At 38.7% G+C, this 17624-nt stretch overlaps 4 protein-coding genes across 7 annotated transcripts; 1 reads left to right on the plus strand and 3 right to left on the minus strand.

The window, feature by feature from the left end:
- Positions 1 to 15: 15 nt before the first annotated feature.
- On the minus strand, positions 16 to 2843 carry LOC113699087 (U-box domain-containing protein 40-like). Its single transcript, XM_027219180.2, has one exon. The coding sequence runs from the start codon at positions 2286 to 2288 to the stop codon at positions 726 to 728; it is 1563 nt and encodes a 520-aa protein (XP_027074981.2). The 5' UTR covers positions 2289 to 2843; the 3' UTR covers positions 16 to 725.
- Positions 2844 to 7357: 4514 nt separating this feature from the next.
- LOC113698718 (zinc finger AN1 domain-containing stress-associated protein 12-like) lies at positions 7358 to 8593 on the plus strand. Its single transcript, XM_072056952.1, has 2 exons — positions 7358 to 7819; positions 7966 to 8593. The coding sequence occupies exons 1-2, from the start codon at positions 7712 to 7714 to the stop codon at positions 8431 to 8433; spliced, it is 576 nt and encodes a 191-aa protein (XP_071913053.1). The 5' UTR covers positions 7358 to 7711; the 3' UTR covers positions 8434 to 8593.
- A 44-nt stretch (positions 8594 to 8637) lies between these two features.
- On the minus strand, positions 8638 to 13152 carry LOC113698719 (uncharacterized). 4 transcript variants are annotated; one of them, XM_027218631.2, is made up of 8 exons: positions 12506 to 13152; positions 12355 to 12419; positions 11957 to 12081; positions 11527 to 11576; positions 10934 to 11433; positions 10346 to 10423; positions 9518 to 9580; positions 8638 to 8942 (listed from the first exon to the last, which is right to left on the minus strand). In XM_027218631.2, exons 2-8 carry the CDS (start codon positions 12397 to 12399, stop codon positions 8865 to 8867), a joined length of 939 nt encoding a protein of 312 aa, XP_027074432.2. In that variant the 5' UTR covers positions 12400 to 12419; positions 12506 to 13152; the 3' UTR covers positions 8638 to 8864. The 4 variants fall into 4 exon arrangements, with proteins under 4 accessions (XP_027074432.2, XP_027074433.2, XP_071913051.1 ...); XM_027218632.2 differs by lacking the exons at positions 12355 to 12419; positions 12506 to 13152 and adding an exon at positions 12205 to 12340; XM_072056950.1 differs by lacking the exons at positions 12355 to 12419; positions 12506 to 13152 and adding an exon at positions 12192 to 12294.
- Positions 13153 to 13629: 477 nt separating this feature from the next.
- On the minus strand, positions 13630 to 16677 carry LOC113698720 (ferredoxin-thioredoxin reductase catalytic chain, chloroplastic-like). The gene is made up of 6 exons (XM_027218633.2): positions 16301 to 16677; positions 15871 to 15983; positions 15002 to 15051; positions 14796 to 14867; positions 13977 to 14037; positions 13630 to 13817 (listed from the first exon to the last, which is right to left on the minus strand). The coding sequence occupies exons 1-6, from the start codon at positions 16407 to 16409 to the stop codon at positions 13773 to 13775; spliced, it is 450 nt and encodes a 149-aa protein (XP_027074434.1). The 5' UTR covers positions 16410 to 16677; the 3' UTR covers positions 13630 to 13772.
- Between the last annotated feature and the right edge of the window lie 947 nt (positions 16678 to 17624).

Genomic DNA, 17624 nt, shown 5'->3' on the forward strand with positions numbered 1-17624 from the left:
CATGAATTCCATTCATAAGCCAACTGCAAATAAATCACCATTAAGATTAGTAGTGTTAGCCACCAAACCAAGTACAGGAATGTCAGAGTGAAATGTTAAGAACAACCCAAATTAGTAGATGGGATTCGCAGCAGACAGTTAGAATCCTATCCTGTGTTGGGAAGGCGGGGCAATCTTGACACAGTAATTCCAAGTGTGTATTGAAGCTGGAAATCTTCGAGTTATAGGACTGTGATCTGCTGCTGCATCTCAAAAATTCTTCCCACTGGACTTTTAATTAACCAGTTGTCTTTGTCCAGGGTGTGGTGTACTATAAGACTGACTCTGCTCCATCCAAGAAATCTTTGAAGAAGCCAATAATGAACTATGAAACCAAACCAAACTTTTAATTTTAACAACAAATCGTTTCTGGTAGGCGCCATTAACGATCAAATCGTTTAAGCACTCTTCCCAAAAGAAATCTCCGAAAACTTCTGATTTATTCACAACCAAATGCTTTTAATTTTACTAATTTATTATTAGCACCACTCTTCCACTACCAGAAAGGAAGAAAGATTTAAGGAAAAATAGAGAACCGGAGAACGCGCTCTCGAACGCCAAAAAAAAAAATCACTTTACCCAGAAAGTCATCCGCTATCATGGCATGGCATATTGGCATGGGTTTCTCCTGCCTGGAGAATCGGACTGTTCACAGCACTGCAACCGCCGCAGAAGAACCGGACCCCTCACCGGATTGATGCTCTGCCCCTGCCTGAACTCGCATCCTCGTCGTCAGATTTCAGCAACTCCTCCCAATCCACCGCCTCTTCCTCCTCATCCTTTTGTTTCAGAACCTCCAAAATCCTCCTCACCTTCTCCTTTGACCGCTCGCTTCCCATCTCCTCCAACTTCTTCAACACTTCCTCTGCGTTGGCCTCCTTCCCCAATCCCTTAAACCTTAACCCCCCGTGACTCAACCCGTACAGTGCCCCCACGCAGCTCTCTCGAGTCGAATCCGACTCAAAATTCTCCCTCTCGAGCATCTCGATAAAATATCCCACTGCCCCACCGTCCAGCATCGCCCCCCGCCCTTCCGCGCTGGCCGCTAAATTGCACAGCACCAAGAGGATCCGACCCGTCATGTGCCCCGATCTTGCCATGCCCAGCAACACTTGCACTGATCCCATTTTCACCATTTTAACCCGATTGCTCTGGACCAGAGAAAGATGATAAAGTGCCAAGGCCGAGTCATGGCGAGTCCGCTCCGAGTCAGACCGGAGAGCGTGTAGAAGCGGAGGCAGCCCGCCTAACACCCCAATTGCTGTCTTGTTCTGATCATCAAGCGCCAAACTGAAGAGGGCACCCGCAGCGTGGTCCTGCGACTCGGGGAATCCACCCCTCAGAACACCAATCACAGGGGGGACGATCCCTGACCTCACGATATTGACCTTGTTTCGATTCTCTAGGGACAGGTTCACCACAATGGCGACTGAGTTCACCTGAACAGAAGCGTGTTTGGAGGTGATGAGAGGCCGGAGAGCCGAGAGTAGACGAGCCGTGCAGAGATTCACCCGGGATTCCTCCTGCGTCCGGGTTAGTTTCCGGAGGGAAAGCAGAGCCTCCTCTTGCTCGAACACTTGAGAGCTCCTGAGCTTGGTCACGAACTCGGCCTCTTCGAGGGAGCTAGGGTGATTCGAGGACTCGATATCTGAGGAGGACGAAGAAGAGCAGCAACAAGAGGGGCTGGTGGTTAAAGGCAGAGGAGTGGTGGGCCCGCTGATGACAGCGGCGGCCGTCACGGATTCCTCGGAGCTGGTGGAAACTTGACTAGGCGTCCGAGTCAGCTCGGTTTCTTGGGAGGAGAACACTGATAATTGATGATTAGGTTTCTGCTGGGAGCGGGAAGCGAGCAATAAGGTGCGAACGAGGTTATGAGCGGAGCAGAAATCGAGGGGTTTGGGAGGAAGGGTAAAGAGGGTAGAATGGCACCAGCTGAGGATAGCGGACTTGAGGGCGAGGTTAGGGATGAGGGTGGAGAAATCGGGAACGGAGCCGTCGGGGAGGGTGGGCCTGAAGTTGAGGGACTTGCAGGCATCGATGCAGTTGCGCTCGAAGGAGTGGCCGGAGGAGACAATAACTGGGTCGACCATGAGGGAGCCGGAGATGGGGCAGACGAATTCCGGAGGAGGTTGGATTTTTTGCTTTGGGGATTTCTCGAAGTGGATTTTCCACTTGGGCAGCTGCTTCTGCTTGGCGCCACTGCCCATCTCCCTTTTTCTTTGTTGTTTTGATCCTGAAAAGGTTTTCATATGTGAGGGATATTACGGATGGATAGGCAGATTTCAAATCGGGTAGGTGTTGCGGATGGTGATGATGATGATAGCAGTAATCTTATCAACTTTGAAAGAGGGATTGTAGTGCTGATTACAATTGGGGACATGATGATGATAATAATATTCTGCCACTAGCTGATGAATCTCTCTCTCTCTCTCGTTGCACAGATTGCTACAGAGTGTAACAGACTAGCCAGTTGAGTAAAGCGAGGAGCGGAAGTGAAGGGAAGAGATAACTATTCTTCTTCCGGTCAGGGAGCTAGCTAGAATCAACGAGCGATCTCCGGAGGATCTCTCTCTCTCTCTCTCTCTCTATTGCGTTGGTTGATACACCCCTGCTTGATAGGCAGCCAGAGTGCGCATTGGCGACTGGCCAGATTCGAATGTTTATGATCAAATTGGCGACTATGAAATACTACAACTACGGCTACGAGGAACTGTCAAGTTGTCAGCACTCAACTCGACTGTGAGATGGTGCTAATCATTTCCTTAAAAGCTTTGCGTCACAAGGAAGGATCTTTGCTGCTGACTTCCTGTCCTTTTTTTAAAAAAAAAAAAAAAAAAATTCACTGTCTTACCCTTCAATGGTTTGTTTGGATTGTGTTTTATTTGGAATATTTATACTGTAGCATTTTTTGTGATGTGATTTGAAAATTGTAATGATGATGTAAATAGATAAAATTGGAGAAATAAAACACAGTCCAAACAAACCAATTTATGGTTAATAACGGGAGCTTCCAGGAAGGAAATTTTTATTTTTCAAGTATTTGTTTTTGGTTTGTGCTACTCCTGTTTCTTTTCTTGATGATTCCTTTACATGACAAAAACAGACGGCAGGATCCGACGGATGGCTTTCTTTGACACGAGCCAAAACCTTAGTGAGATTTTGTTTTTTGTGGCACCCCCGCCCCGAGTTTTTGCTTATTCCATCGACGACTCTCTGTCATTTTCACGGGAGTTTGTGACTTCGTGGAATTGAAGTGTAGGCCACCGAGGGACCTTTTCGCCAATCAAACCGACCCCTTTCTAATCTTGTCTAGTCTTGAAAAGCTCAGAAAGAATTTGAGGTTAAAACTCTCCCAACATAAAAAGCCATACAGAGAGCGCTGTGACATCAATGAATAATAAACATATAAGCATGGAAGAGCACTACACGACTCTCTAATTATTATTTTTTTTGTCCCGAAAAACCTTAATAACTAAGGTTCACCCTCTGTCGTCGCCTTGTTCTAGGCTGGATGGATGGATGGCCCCTTTTCTCAAAGCTATCCCCGTAAAGCTCGCTCTTCCACCTTCTCCCTGTCTATAATCATTTAAGTAATACTTAGTCGTAGTATCAAACAACTGTACTATTATTTGATTTTTTCACGCAGTTTAAGAAAAAGTAGTTAATTTTATTGGAACAATCAATTTAGGTAACTATTGTTCTAAAATACCCTCATATTAATTAGAGTATAACTTTATGGGAACTTGAATTGATAGTGAAAAAGAATCAACTCTCATTAAATAGGGTAGATTTATAGTAACAACAACTTACATTGAATAAGGGTATTTTAGAAAAATTAAAATACAACTGCATTCTTCAATTGAAAAATAAATTACAATTTGGGACAGACGAAAAAGAGTAACGGAACTATCAAAATGGGACGAAAGGAGTATTCTTTTTTAAAGGGCGAAAAAGGTCTTTCCTTTCTCTTCTCCTCCAATAATGTTGAGCCCGTTGGCAGGTCTTTCCTTTCTCTTCTCCTCCAATAATGTTAAGCTACGTACAACTATGTAGTGAGTATTAATTTAAGGGCCCTCGTTTATTCCAATGGTTCTGTACCACAATACCAGTGCTTTGCTATACCGCTAGAAAGTTATTCATTCAATTGTTCTAAAAGCAGCAACACTACTCTAGCTTTGGTTCGAGAAAAAGACGTAGTAGATATGTATTTGAGCTTTGAACTTTATGAAAGGAAGAGCATTCTCCTGCTTTACAAATTGGCACCAACACCATCTACCTTTTTGTTTGTTGCAGCCATATGAGAGGAAATGATTCAATTGGGTTATTGCTGTCCATTTTTATGCAACACATGCCATGTTTTGGGTTGGTGCCCTCTCCATGCCTTTTAGTTGGTGATGATCTCTCTTGGTTACATACTGTATCCAGCATGATGGCCCGTGCATTAGTTGGAGACTAATAGCTGTTTCGAAGAGGGAGAAAAAAAAAAAAACTTAAATGCAAAGGCTAAAGTGAATGATTTCACCTGAAAGTACTTTATTCATTAGTACCTTGGGAAAAATAGGTTCCTGCTAAAATTCCCTCAAATTCTTTTCGGATTGCTTTCGGTATGAGAAGTCTGAAAATCTGGGAAGTTTTCTTCTTTTGGGTGTTGGGGGCCACCCGGGGGGAGGGGGGGGGGCGTGGTTGCAACTCTCCCGTACAACATTGTGGCCTCACAAGTTTGATTTCAAACAAGTTTGCTTTGGAGTATAAATGAGTTGGATTAGAATGTAAATAAGTTACAACATAGTGTAAAAAAAAATTTCAAATAGCTATTTTACCTTGAAATGGAGTCACATAAAATTTGTGAGGCTCGAATTGTGACATGACACCTCAAATCCAGTTGGGATTATCAATAGTGTCACTACTCAATGCCAATCTCACTTATCAGGTGAGGTGAGTGTAAAAGAAACTTAAATAAATAGCATATAACAAGTTAAATAAATAGGATATCTATATCTATATAAATTTGAGAAGCGATTTTTAGCAACAAGCCTCCACGCATCTTCCCACTATCAATTCCATTTTTCTAACATTTCATATTTAATTTAATAAAAAATATATTTTTTTCAACTTCCACATCTATTTTTCACATTTGAAATTGTTGGTTACTTTTTAAAATCATTTTATTTCAAATTGTTGGTTAATGTGCATGTTATTCTATTTGAACTTCAACCCATCACGTTTCCGATTATCTTGCGTTATTTATGATTCTACAACAACTAAAACTTCTATAAGACCATAAGAAGAGATAACAAATATAACATCCTTTCATGCTTTCTTATTAATTTAAATGAGTAAGATTATTTACAGCCCATTTTTGTTATTCACACTTCAATAATCATAAGTAAGAGGTGGCTTCCATGCCTTTCTAATTTAAAAAAATAGTGGCTCCACTTATATAGGAATTTAGTTTGAAGTTTATTAGTGGGAGGGTAAATAAAAAAAAAACATTGCCAAACTTAATAAAAGTAAAAAAGTAAATGATAATATTTTATCTTTTAACTAAGTAATCCTAAGTAAAAGGGTAAAATTAAATAGAAAACAAAAAGGAAATAATGTCGTGGATTTAAAAAATCAAGAATTGTATCATTCGTGAAATCCAAATTATAAAATCACTAAATAAAAAATAAAGTACTACTAGCCTCCCACATTAATTCATTGTTCATACCAGCACATTAATTCATGCAAAAATCGTGCCTTCTCATTTATAATACGAATTCCATAAAATTCAACAAAAATAATTAATCTCCCAATATTGGTGTTCGTACTTAGAGTTGATTGGTGTGAAAAATGTTCACACCTTCGTAGAAGATTATCAAATCGAATGCAAAATGTTTGTAAGTATTTCATTTACTTATCAATTTACATATTCAATTACATTTAATTGGACCCTTATATTGCTCGATTTGTGATATACATTTCTACTTTTTTCAGGATCCAACTTCCATCAAAAGTGATAGTTGTTTATAAATAATGAACATGTTTTTATCATACTTTGAACTATTGCTACAAAATTTTATTTTTTTAACTATATTTTGATGTGCCCTAAATGGTACAAGCAATTACATAAATTTTTTACTCTTTTTAAATTCCTTCCTCAATTATAATTTATTCCAAAAATACAACTTACTGTGCGTAGCGCAAGTGTTTAGACTAATTTGGCATAAATATAGAAGTGGTACTAAGGCTTTCACGTGCCTCAAATCACGTGTGTTTACGTTGGAGTGGGAAGGTAAATGCATATTTATCAAATGCTCATGCACTTTGTCTTTCTTAGTTTATATATTTGGCACTCCTTGTTTTTAGGTGTTACAGAAAACAATTTTGTTTTTACGGTAGAAGACATTAACCAAGTAAAAACACCCTAAAGCTTTATAAGGACATTTTAAAAAGTATATCTTAAAAGATACCCCACCATTAGTCCCAAAACTTTCATCACTATCATTATCACCTCTTCCTTTCCTCTTCCCTACCACCTTTCTAAAGAGAGAAAGACTTCTCCATGCAACCCTAAACTTACTACCATTGTCTCTCCTTTTTCCCTCCCTAAATTTGGAGGAAATAGGAGAGGGTTAGCAAGGGGAAGAAGAGGTGGGCAATAAGGGGTAGGAGAGAAGAGAAGAAAAAGGGGCGCAGCCGTTAGGAAAGGTAGAAAGAGATATAGGGAGGGAAGGAGTCAGGCGTTATGAGTGTTTTCAGACAAATAACTATTATTTTTCTAAAACAATAATAATGAGTTATAATAAATTTTAGACATACACTTCAAAAAATATATATAGCATCCATCCAATCGAACCTTAAGTTACTTGTGAGTTGTGAGCGTTGGCATCAAGCAAACGACATTCTAATCTAAAAAATTTATCGGGCATGACTGGTAAATTCTATCATTTCTTTTGAGTGTCATACTCATGATTACCCAATAAACTCTTACCATGTCATTTAAACAAATCATCTAAAAGGTCAAATTTCTATTCACACATCTAAGAGCGAGTAGGGTAGATATTCATCACTATGGTATCCAGAAGGTACTCGAGAACTCCAGCAATAAACTAACGAATGGTTCTCTTTAACGGAGAGACGAATTGGAGGCCACTGCGCGTGGTCCCGTCTACGAGTCCAAATTTCACTGTGCTGGCCATAACGAAGAATTGTTAATGGGCTTTACAGCCGCCAAGCCCATGGAACATCCTAGAAGAAGAATCAAACACCGACCCAATTCCACTGCGGTGGCCAATAGCGGGCAAAGAAGCGCGTGAATGACAAAAGGGCATGCGCACAAGGCAGACTAGGGGGCTACGTCGGATATATAAATAAATATGCATCTACCAGGCTTATGCCCCAAGCCATCGTCTAGCAGAAAGAAAGAAAGAAAGAAAGCCATAAGCGCAAGCCTATATAAATAAACTAGAAACGCTCCCTCCTCCCCGCTTCAGAGAAATCAGAACAACAATCAAATCTCTTCGACCAGAATTCCGATCAGAATCGATACTTCGTATAATTGTCGATTAGGAGTCCAAGGAAGAAAGAAAATCACTCTTCATCATCACCATCTTTTCTTTCCTTCCTGCTCTGCTGGGTTGGACAGATTAGGAAACCATAATTCAGGCGAGAAAAAGGAACAAAATTTTCAATGGAAGGAGGAGGAACGGAAGCTTTCCCGGATTTAGGGAGGCACTGCCAACACTCTGATTGCCATCAACTCGATTTTCTCCCCTTTAAATGTGGTGCCTGCCATAAGGTAGTTCTACTACTAATTTCTTTAATCATCTTTTCGTTCAAAATCCTCCTCAAATTTTATTCTACCGCGTCAAGCGACTTGATTGACTGTCTAATTAATACAATGATGATCCTATCAACATTCAACTTCAAACTCGGATTTTGCAGGTCTTTTGCTCGGAGCACCGATCCTACAAGGCCCACGACTGCCCCAAATCGGAGCACAACAGCCGGAAAGTTGTGGTCTGTGAAATATGTTCGACGTCGATTGAGACCACCGGGTATGACGGTGTAGATGAGAAATCTGCACTGAAGAAACACGAGAAATCAGGGGATTGTGACCCCAAAAAGAAGAAGAAGCCCACCTGCCCAGTTAGGCGGTGCAAGGAGGTTTTGACCTTCTCCAATACCAGCACCTGCAAGCACTGCCAGATTAAAGTTTGCTTGAAACATCGATTTCCAGTAGACCATGCGTGCTCCAAGCACATGATCTCTTCGTTTTCAACTTTGGCCAAGGATGGGAAGGAAGCCAATAGCAAATTCTTGCTTGCTTTGGTTTCAAGAAACGGAAAGGATTGTGGGAATAAAACTCGTGGTTCTACTTCACCTCCTGCACCTTCTGTCAAAGCTCATTGATCCAAAACAAAAAAAAAACAGTGGATGAAGAAAACAAAAGTCAAAAAATTTGCAGGATTCAGCTCCTATACATGTAAATAGTAAAGCATCTTGCCATTTTAGTTCCGCCCCTCCCAAGATTAGGGTGCATTAATGAATGGATTTACTTTTGACTCCTTGATTATTAGGATGCATCAAGATAAAAACACGCTTTGTTGCTGGATATCTTTTGAAGCATCCTACATATAAACAAGACATTGGTCACATTCCATTTGGTTGCATAAACAAGAGACTTGCTCATGCTTTGATACAGATTTACCAACTGTTAAACGCTATACACAGGGCAAACAACTGCACATTTGTAGCTTTTGAAACTTCTATTTGTAGACTGGGGAAATAAAAAGTAGCACATTTTTTGAATTTAATTTCCTGAATTACATCGCTGGTGGCATTCATGCAGCAGAGGGTAGTCCTGCTGAAGGTCGTTTAGCTCGGGGCAACATAGCTATTAGGATTTTCTTCCTAGGTCCCTGAAAGGCAAATGAGACTTGTCAGGAAGCTAATTATAGACGACGATGGCAAGGCACAAAATGGAATACACGTTCAGGCTAAACACAAGTTCCAACTGTACAAAAATAACCGATTTTGTTGTTGAGCAAGCCAAGGGTACACTGCTCAAGAATCGAGATGGAATGGGACAAAAGAAAAGCGAAACCTTAAAAACAAAAAAGTGAATATACATAACAATAATCTGCTTCAATAAGGCCACCTTTGTCTATGAGAATTTCAAAGGTTGCTCGAAGTAACAACTGCAAAATTCACAATAACTCAGTGTCCATCTCAATCAGCTTTAGAAACAAAACCTTTGGTTTGCGAAATGAATCGCAGAGATCTGATATCTCCATTCAGTCATGAAAATTTTTACCTTACCAAAACTATAGGGCTGCTTATCTTGCTCTTCATTTAATTATTTTCCATTTACTCTTCAATTTAAAGCAAGAATGGTAATCGTCTCTAAGGTGCACTTCTTAATTGACATTAACAATCATCATCAAGCTAATGTTGCAAGGAAGCAAGGGTTTCCAGCGTAAAAAAGTATAAATACCATTGGTATACCCAATTCCTTCAAGTCACGGTCTCCCATCTGCTTCAATGCAGCCATGTCCACCTGCAATGAAAATTAAACATGCGGTAAAGCGATAGAATCAATGCACAAGACTTAATGTGTAGCAATATATTGGTGATAGTATACCCACATTGGTGATAGTAACTGTAAAGCAAGTGGTGGTTGAATCAAGAGAGATTTCTATGAACAAGCTTGCAAATGCCATGGGTTACAATCTTGGTCTCTCTTTACACAAGTAACTCGTGCAACAATCAACATCTTATACATGAAGCTCATCCCCTAATTCTGCTTGTTTCTGGGTGATCATTTAGGTTGGGGGAGGTGAAGAGAGAGAGTGGATGGATGTCCCCATAACAGGGGCTAATGTCTAAGGTTCATATGCCCAAACTAATAATCATTCAAAATTAGCAATAAGTACTTGAGTGCCCTGGAAAACTCAATACTTGGTGAAGATAACACACAGATGCTGTACTTGCAAACATTTGAAAAGTGGCAAGGAAAAATAAATCAAACAATAAATCTTCCAACCATTTGCAAGCATCTCATGGTAAAGTCAATTGATTTTAGTGATCATCTGTCTATGCTTGTTTTGCGAGAATTTTAACAAGCAAGCTTGGGATGTGGGAGATAGACATCTTCAAAAGACAACATTGAGGACAAAGTGATCTATTAGAACTCCTTGCCTCAGCATGGCACTTTATCCTCAATCTTCAGCAAAAGAAAAGAAACATGAAGAACAGACCCTCAAATTCCCACATATCACCAAAATGTGGATGGTACAGAAGTATATTAAATAAATCAAGTTACCTCCTCTGCCTGAAAAAGGATGGCGTACTTGCCCAAACCAAGTGAATGCAACAAGCTAGTGACAGTAAGATGTTCATCCTATGCAAACAACAGGTAAAAACCATCAAGAGGGCATTGACAACAGTGACTAAGGAAACTAATGCAGGGAAAAGGCAAAATTGGCAAAAAAACTATGTAGTACACTTGTATTTGGATACATAATAAGTGCAACGTTAAATGGTGAAAATGCAGCGACTGATGTTAAATCTACTTAAAAGTTTTTTTAGAAAAAATGTAGTACTCCAAACAGATTTAAGAACAAAAAATGTAACTGTGTTGCTCAAAGTAATCTGAACATGGTAAGAAAGTCTATCATAAGATGAACTAATGAAACTATTTGTTAAGCATTATCTAACAAGAAGGTAGCATATGAGTCTTATTGTCCACTGGTCTAATTTCAGCGTCTCCAAATTCACAAGCGTAACCAATTTTTACTTTACAAATTTGATAACTGTCAATCAAGGCACTTCTAAGTTAGCCACCAATCTCTTGGCCGCCATAATAATATGCTAGAGTAAGATAAAGTAAAAGCAGAAGGTAAATTCATACAGCATAAGTGTTTCTCAGCATACTGCTACTTGCTGGTGGAAGATCCTTGAAAGGCTTGCTAGGATCCAGACTGGTCCTTGTGGTTGCAGCCATAACCCTCATAGATGTAGGGCCCTTTTGCGAAGGATCCAAGAGATCAGAAGACACCATACGTCCTGCTCTGGAAGCCAAGACTGGCATTGGTGATTGCAGCACCTCACCAATAGCCCTTGAGGATGATATGCCTCCAGACATTTGGGGATTCCTAGTCGGGGCTTTAATTCTTAATCCATCCACAGTATAAGAACTGTAAGGACTTTGCAATGATTCCATCCGCAATGATTCACCAGCCCTTCTTAATGGTGCAATATTTCTCGAAAGAGATCTTTCAGGCCCTTCTGAAGATTGAGTATTCCACGACATCTTTTCCAGTAGTTCCTTCTTCTTCTGTTCCTCAATTCGCCTGGACATTCTTTTGTGCAATAGTTTCAGACGTAAGTCATTTCCGCTTAAGCTTACATCTTCATATACCAATTTCAGTTGAAGAGAAGTTAAGATACAGACCAAAAATATGCGATATTAATCTGATAAAAGTTAAGACATATGAAGCTTACCAGCAGAGCCAGTGTATCCGGAATTTCTTGAAATTATATCCTCCTGGAGTCTGAAAGCATGACATCAAAACCCACTAAAATCAAATTGACACCAGTAGTTCCGACCACTAAAAGACCACAGAAATCTTCAACCTAACAGATTGAAAAATATACAGCAGAAGAAAGAAATTGATATTTAAGGGATAACGAACAGAATGTGACATTTTATCACTTCTAAAGGAACTCAATTATGAGTTGTGAAGGGCCAAAAATACTAAGCAAGAATATCTTACTGGCTAGAGAAAGGTGTTAGATTCCCTCGTGTGTTATGTGAAAAACTGGAAAAATTAAAGTATTTATGTGATCTGTAAATTAAAGAGCAGTCAGCAGAGATTGAGCATAGTTTTTGAAGAAAAATGGTGAGGAAAAAATTGGGATAGGAAGCACCAACCTCTTGTTGGTGTAAAACAAAGAATCTTGAGCGCTGCCATCGGCCCTAGATCTTTTGGTTCCTGATAATGCAGGAGCATCGCTAAGGAAACCCTCAGAGTTATCCGACGTCCTCCTTACTACCTTCTGCAAATCAAACATAAATATCACAAACACAGCACAACATACAGTTGAAACACTTAATTCAGAAATTCATAATGACTCCGAAGTTGACCTGCAGGTCCAAACACAAGTACCAAGAAATTAGACCTCATAGCGTGGGGGCCGCGGGAAGGGGAAAAGAGATCGAAGACCATGGGGATGAATCATGACGTTTCCCAACCCCTCGAAAAGAAATGGTGGGAAAAAAGAACAGAAAAAGAAGAAATGGAAAGGGAAGAAAGATAAAGGAAGGCTTACTTGACCAGAGCGTCCAAGAGTGATGGTCACCTGAGGTCTTGCCATAACTTGATCTTGCTCCCCTCCTTCACAATACCCAAAGCTCAAGTGGCCGGAAGTTTAACCCAGTAATTATTAAATAATAATAAAAAAAAAGGGATGGGTGAGTTACGTCAATGAATAAAATCGATCACAAATAAGTAGGAGTAATCAATCTGGAGGAGTAAAAGTGGAGGTCAGCATCTTCTCGGAAAGTTTCATCGAAGAATGCAAAATGTAAAAAGGATTGTAAACGGTGGGGAAGGCAAATGACAAAACGGCAAAGGAATGTTAGCCGGAGAGTCTTGAGTGTAGTACCGGCCGCAGCAGGAAAGGTACCGTGAAGACCAAAAGCGTGGGGTGGGGTTGGAGTGGACTCAGTTACAAGTGTACTGTTTAGTAGTATTTACTACTCCCTACCACGTAGACGTAGTCCATGAATGGGTCGGGCCGATCCATTCCAGGTGCAGCAATATCCAACAAATTTTTCTTTTCTGCGGGTGGGAAGGCGAAATGACGCACGGTCTTGGCCCAAAACGGAGGCAGGTATCTATCAAAATTTGGACAATTCTTTACTTTGAAAAGCTAAATTGGACAATCTATTTGAAAAGGTAAAAAGAAAAAAATTGCTTGACAAGTTTTTCAACATTTAAATTAGATTAAAATGGATCAAGAAATTCTCATAAAATGTTTATGGTAAAGCTTAAAAGAAAATATTAAATATCGACTTTATTTTTCTTTCTAAATAAGCAAAGTTTTGTATTGTCAATAGAAATTAGTAACGTTTAAAAAAGATTCTTAAGAATGAATTGAATGATAGTGAAAGAGAGAATATAAATGAAATGTTTCAAATTTAAAATCTCTCACTTGCATAAAGAGAGAAATTTATAAACTTGTATACGATTTGTTTCAACATCTTTCTATCGTACAGGATTATGTTTAAAACAATCGTTTGAAATCTTTTATATATATATATATATATATATATATATATATACACACACGGGGACGTGCGCGCACTAAATTGCCTTGTTTAACTGAAAAACTACCATTAGAAAAATCACAAGGAAAGAAGGGAAACTCAATGGCAGTTGCAATCTAATTGAGAATTTGCGTTCTTCCAGCAACGCGTCGAGAAACTTGTTGCCTAATCTGCATTTTTATTAACCAAAATTGCAGAACTCCGATTCCTCCCCTACAATCTTTCAAGTCTGGACTGTCATCATTACTGAGTAATATGCTCGACGGCCCACCACGTGTCTGAACCAAATATGTCATTACCTTCGAGAAGTGTGATAACTTTGGTACATCAAAAATATTTTACAACGCTACTTTCTTGATTTGAACAAGTATACAGAGGATAACTTTCATTAGACAAGTTATCAGGACGAGTTAAAGCATCACATGTTTGCTGTTGTTTCCCTGATCTCCTCAAGCGATATGGCCTGCAAGGAGAAGACATTCAACAATGTCATAAAGGAGACGGATACAATGAAGTCCCAAGCTACCAAACTAACTTCAGTCGAAAGAAAACTTCATTATGGAATATCCCGAGTCCAAAGCATATCACAAAAAAAAGGTCTAAAAGGAAAAACTCAAGTCACCTGTTCGTTCCCAGCAAAATCGTTCTCAGCTGTGAGGAAAAGCATGCAGTGGCACTCCTTCCTGCCCACATGAACTTGTAATTTTAGCAGAGTCTCAAAACCACTACAAATGTGAATAGTCAGAACAGGAAAAACAACACAGCAGGGAACTGCAAAGAGATTGAGGAAATAATTGTGTGTTGGGCCAGCAAAGAGTAGCCTTCCCCTCTAGCCTCCCCTTTTAAAATTTTTGAATCCTTGGGACACTTTGCCTACACCAATATTATACTCGAGAAAAAAGAATGGAACGTAAATGACCTATGACCTTAGTAATTCTAATTGACGAAATACTCAGTCTTCAGAACAAAACAGCTCTACTACTCTTCCAGTTGCAAAACAGATGCATGAGCTATCAGAACATACATGTGACATCTCCATTGACTTTGAACACTTGCAAAAACTTCCTTTGTTTAAATGGTTGCAATCTTCAAGTCATATGCTCTACATCATCTTCATTCAAATTAACCAGCTATTGAACTACCTTACATGGAACCATCAACAATCATTATAAACAGCATCTCATTGTTAAAAACATACAAATTCTGCTATCCAGTTTTCTTCATCCATTCCTGTATTTGTTTTACGATTTCAACTATGGTCATGTTACAAAAAATTCTTGACCAGATAATGCAATAAATTGACAGAGTCCTGATTGGAGAAATAAATAAATCCATTAATCCACAAAAGAAGAAAATGCATCTGCAACTACATTACCCGAAGAACAGAACCATTTAATACAGGTTACACAAAAATGGAATCAACCTACATCTGATATCTTACCTCTCTCTCATGGGAACACACGGGCAGTTCCAAAACCCTTGTTGCGCCTCTGCAACTTTATCATCATAATGCCTGGAATTGAAATCCATAACTGATTGAATAGAGGAACAAAGCATAGGTGCAAATGCCTTTTTTAACATTTTCAATCATAAGAAAATAAGATCAAAACAAGCATCAGGAAAAGGAGCTCATGAATGGCTATTTACCTACAGGGGCAGAGTGGTGCACCCAAAGTATCCCTGTGCTCTGCCAATCCCTGGCAACAGTCCAGAAAGAATTTTGCAAACCAAAGTTACTGGAGAAATGCCATTTGCCATAACTTTAAAGTAGATCATTCAAATGAGAAATGGTTTACTTCAGGCCACTTCCATGAGTTAAATTTTTCTGGTCAGTATATTTATGTGCACGTACAGGAAGACTCTTAATTTCATTTTGAGCAATTTAGCACCACCTCAATATTTCAAATTAACTTTTGATTCCATTGATACTGATGCATGAAATTCCTTAATCTTATGAAATCACAGATCACATCTTTTGCTGCATCAAGAAAATTGCATCGACAAGGCTAGTGATCAGAACACAAATCCATATTTTTCTTAGTTTTTTTTTTTTTAAACTCAAATCACAAAAAATTATCCATCCATAACAGAATACGCCAATTACAAAGAGGAGAATAAAGACTACCACAGAAATGTCTATTGAAAAATGTACATAGATATGCTCATATTGCGCGTGTTTTAATGCATTTCTATTCTCTACATGCAGTGCTCAGAATTTTCCAGTGGGGCATTTCAAATTGGTGTCCCTTCCTTACTCTTTTCCACATAGGACCTACCAAGATAAAAGCAGCAGATTCTCCTTAGGACACAAATAGTCCTTTCTATCATCTAGTATTAGAAAACATATGGAAAGAATCCACAAAACCAGCCCAAGTATTAAACCATCTAAACATGTATAGTTAAGAATAATAGTTTCTTCAGCAGAATATTGACTCGCGCAGAAGGCAGAATAACGTTTTAGAAGCACATGAATTGCTGAAATAGTAAAAGCGGAAGAAAAGAAGGGGAAAAAATACCTTGATAACAACAGAAGTAACACCTTTGTCCATACAGAAATAGGTTCCGGACCTACGAGCATACTGCTCCGAGAACTTTCTCATGATTTCCACAGATTTCTCCGTCGGTTCCGCTACCAAACAAAATTTTCACAAACAATATCTCTAGATAAGTAACACGTAGTAATTAAACGAAAAAAAAAAAAAAAAAAAAGAGTACCATCACCAAGACTAGCCTGATAATTTAATTAATAATGTTTTAATTCTTGTAAAAAAGGAGGTAAAGGAAGATTGAGCATTGGCTGAGGAACCTACAAGACTAGGTTCCAATCAGAGACAACGCATTTGGCAATTAATTTTGACTCTAATCCTTCCGAATTTCAGTATTAGGGATAAAAATTAAACACAAAACAAAAGGAAAAGAAACATGACATACTAATTAAACTAGTACCTTGAGCTAGGACGAGAGTGCGGTGACGAGACGGCCTTGAAGGCGGAGGGAATGATGAAACGGCAAAACCGACACCATAGGAGGTTGACGCCTGAAGAGCTGTTGTCATGGTGGAAGCTACAACTAATTTGTTAGTTTGAAAAAAAAAAAAAAAATCCTTCTCACTAGTTTTGTTTATCGCACTTGATGAGTTAACAGATGTTGTAGTAATAAATCTGAAGAAGGAGAAGAAAAAACTAGCAGCAGGATTGTGGTGTTATTGTGAGGGAAGACAGTTTGTTTTTGTATGGTGGATTTGATGCGCCTGAGAATAATTATAATACGAAGATTTTTTATGGTTATTTGCGGGTGAAGGTGGTTTGGTGAGGGCCACTCGTTGGCAATATCGGCCACCAATCAATCTTACGGAGCCACAGTACTGTGTTATTAATTTTCCCACGCTACCGCCATATTGAAGTTCTCTATCTATCCTGGATGAATCTGTTTTTTACATTTGGCCCAAATGATGCCGTTTCTGGCTTAAAATTTGCGTTTCCGGAGGCCCACAATTTGTACAGGCGGCTGTTCCCGGTCTCTACTTTCATAAAGTCCTTGAAACCCAGCCCACTAGTCAGGGCTCCGGACGTTAGTTTGGTATGTGAGAAAAGTTTGTAGCGCCTAAAAAGAGCCCGGATTAAAATATATATATATATATATATTTAAAAAAAAACCTCTAACTCCAACCAAAAGGGGAGGGGAAAAAAGATTAAAGTATCAAATATTGAAAAGAAATTGATATGTTTCTGCCGTTGCCACACACTTGCTACTTCTACGGCGGTCGTCTTCCAAAAAATTTACAAATAAATATATTAGTGGTTGCATTTTCACAAGAGTTTTTTTGAGAATAATTTCTAGTATATCACTTTTTAATAATGTAATGTATGTGAGATTAAAAAATATAATTAAAAAATTTGTAAAAATAATATTTACAAAAAGTTTTTTTTTTAATTTTTCCAAAAAGTGACAATACAGACAAGGCCTCAATTTTCTGGTTAGGCTGCACTGCTGCTATTAGGGGTGTGCATCGAATTCGAAAATCGGTAATTCGAAAGTTTGAATTCGAAATTTTGGTATTTGATAATTTGACTGAATTCGATTTCGAATTCATACCGAATTCAATTCGAAATTCGGTAAATTCCAATTTCACTGAATTCGGAAAAATTTATATATTATTATATAATATAAAATTTATAATATTATAATATAATATTATATTACATGTATAAAAATATATTTATATATTAAAAACGAATTTGAAATCGAAATCAGAATTCAAATTCCAATT

The sequence above is a fragment of the Coffea arabica genome, chromosome 7c (genome assembly GCF_036785885.1).
Source record: "Coffea arabica cultivar ET-39 chromosome 7c, Coffea Arabica ET-39 HiFi, whole genome shotgun sequence".
Classification (NCBI taxonomy): domain Eukaryota; kingdom Viridiplantae; phylum Streptophyta; class Magnoliopsida; order Gentianales; family Rubiaceae; genus Coffea; species Coffea arabica.